The 1,702-nt window shown below is 45.4% G+C and overlaps 1 protein-coding gene across 1 annotated transcript; it reads right to left on the reverse strand.

The window, feature by feature from the left end:
- Nucleotides 1–284: 284 nt before the first annotated feature.
- Nucleotides 285–985, reverse strand: LOC119279688. Its single transcript, XM_037560847.1, has 3 exons — nucleotides 887–985; nucleotides 693–797; nucleotides 285–581 (listed from the first exon to the last, which is right to left on the reverse strand). The coding sequence occupies exons 1-3, from the start codon at nucleotides 983–985 to the stop codon at nucleotides 318–320; spliced, it is 468 nt and encodes a 155-aa protein (XP_037416744.1). The 3' UTR covers nucleotides 285–317.
- Nucleotides 986–1,702: the final 717 nt, after the last annotated feature.

Genomic DNA, 1,702 nt, shown 5'->3' on the forward strand with positions numbered 1-1,702 from the left:
TGGCCCACTGACCCAACCCCACTAAACTGGTGCCACGGCAGTCTTTCTCCATACGCCTCCACACTCGTCTTCCTCCAAGTGTCTCAAAAAGAAAGCTCGTCTTCCTCCATAGTACAGAGAGCCGGAGAATGCAATTCAATTGCCAAAGAAGTTGGAGAATGCAATTCAATTGCCAAAGAATTACCACGTCCAGGTGTGTTTGCACGGGAGCAACCAACATCAACACCTCCAGCAATGGTACTACGTGAGACACTGCCAATTCCATCTGCATGTTTTATTCCATTGACTTTTTTTTGTTACTTACTCACATTTAGCAGTTACAAAAAAACAAAAACAGATAGTATGGGATGCATCGTAGATGTTATTACTGGGAATTTTGGTGACATGCTAACAGCACCACGGTGAAACTTGTTGTCAAAGCAGAACTGTAGCTTTTCCTTTTGCTCCTCAGCTTGACTGAACATGCCCTCAACAACTGAGGTCCGGTTCGCTTCATTTGCCTCAACAGCAACCGTGACTACTGCATCCATCAGCATTGGCACAACATGCTCCTCTATCACCATGATGATGTTATCCATCCCCTGTTGACAGAATGAAAGAAAACCACATACGGATGTCATTACCATTCTTTTGACATGCCCTAAGAAATGCCAATTGTCTATGTCAGAACTGATATGCAAGCACTTGCATACCTCCTTGACTTCCACCAAGCTTGTTCTTCTTACTACCTCTCTTCTTGGCACCATCAGAGGGTGCCACCTCATAGGGAGCCCACCCATGCTCCCTTCAAGCTTTGTCTGCAAACAAATGACATAGTTTAGGTGTAGATTATTTTAGTGACACCATCCACAACAAGAGGAAGACCATGCTCTACAAGTGGGCAAACCTTGTACCTCCGGTGTTCATCTGTTCTTTGTCGGTCTTCTTCCACGAAATTTATAAGCTCCTCCATCTTCTCAGATGAGTACACTACAATCTTGGGCATCAGGTCCGTGTTGGCGCTGGCAGACTTCAAATCGATCCACTCCAGGCAAAAAAGATGTAGATTTAAAACACAACAAAGACAGTCGGGCTCAGTTGGTTGGCATCAGAACATATGGCATACATTATTAATTCAGAATTACTGGTTAACCTGTAGAAGAAGATTGCACCCTCCCAGGGTGTATGTCTTCGCCCCAGCAAGCAGATCAGCTTTGAAATTTTCAGCAGCTCACCTGGTGACAGTGAGAATGTACCCTGCCAGTCGTACTCTCCAATTTTGCTGGGGTCCTCCACACATGCAAGCAGTTCATCTGGTACGTTTGCCTGACCATTCTTTGGGTCCACCTGAGTGCAGCAGACCAGCAGTGTGCATGCGATGTGTGCTGTGTCCAATTGTTTTGCCGTCATCTCTTCAGGATCACAGCTGATATTCCCAGCTGAAAACTTACAGAGAATCCGCAAACTACTTCCTGCATACATTTCGTCTTCTTCACATTTAGCCTACTCTTGCCGTATCTTATGCCAAACCCATGCTCCCACGAGTACAAGTTGTAAAAATCATAAGCTTCGCCCAACGAGTCAAAATTTAACAGATAGCAGGTTCAACTCAATGATCTCCCAATTTATCTGCACACCCCTTAATTGCCTGTTCCAAGGCACCAATTCTCTCAGGACATGGCGCTCTATCTGTGGCTGATTACCGACTCTTACCCTGCACCAT

The sequence above is a fragment of the Triticum dicoccoides genome, chromosome 3B (genome assembly GCF_002162155.2).
Source record: "Triticum dicoccoides isolate Atlit2015 ecotype Zavitan chromosome 3B, WEW_v2.0, whole genome shotgun sequence".
Classification (NCBI taxonomy): Eukaryota; Viridiplantae; Streptophyta; class Magnoliopsida; order Poales; family Poaceae; genus Triticum; species Triticum dicoccoides.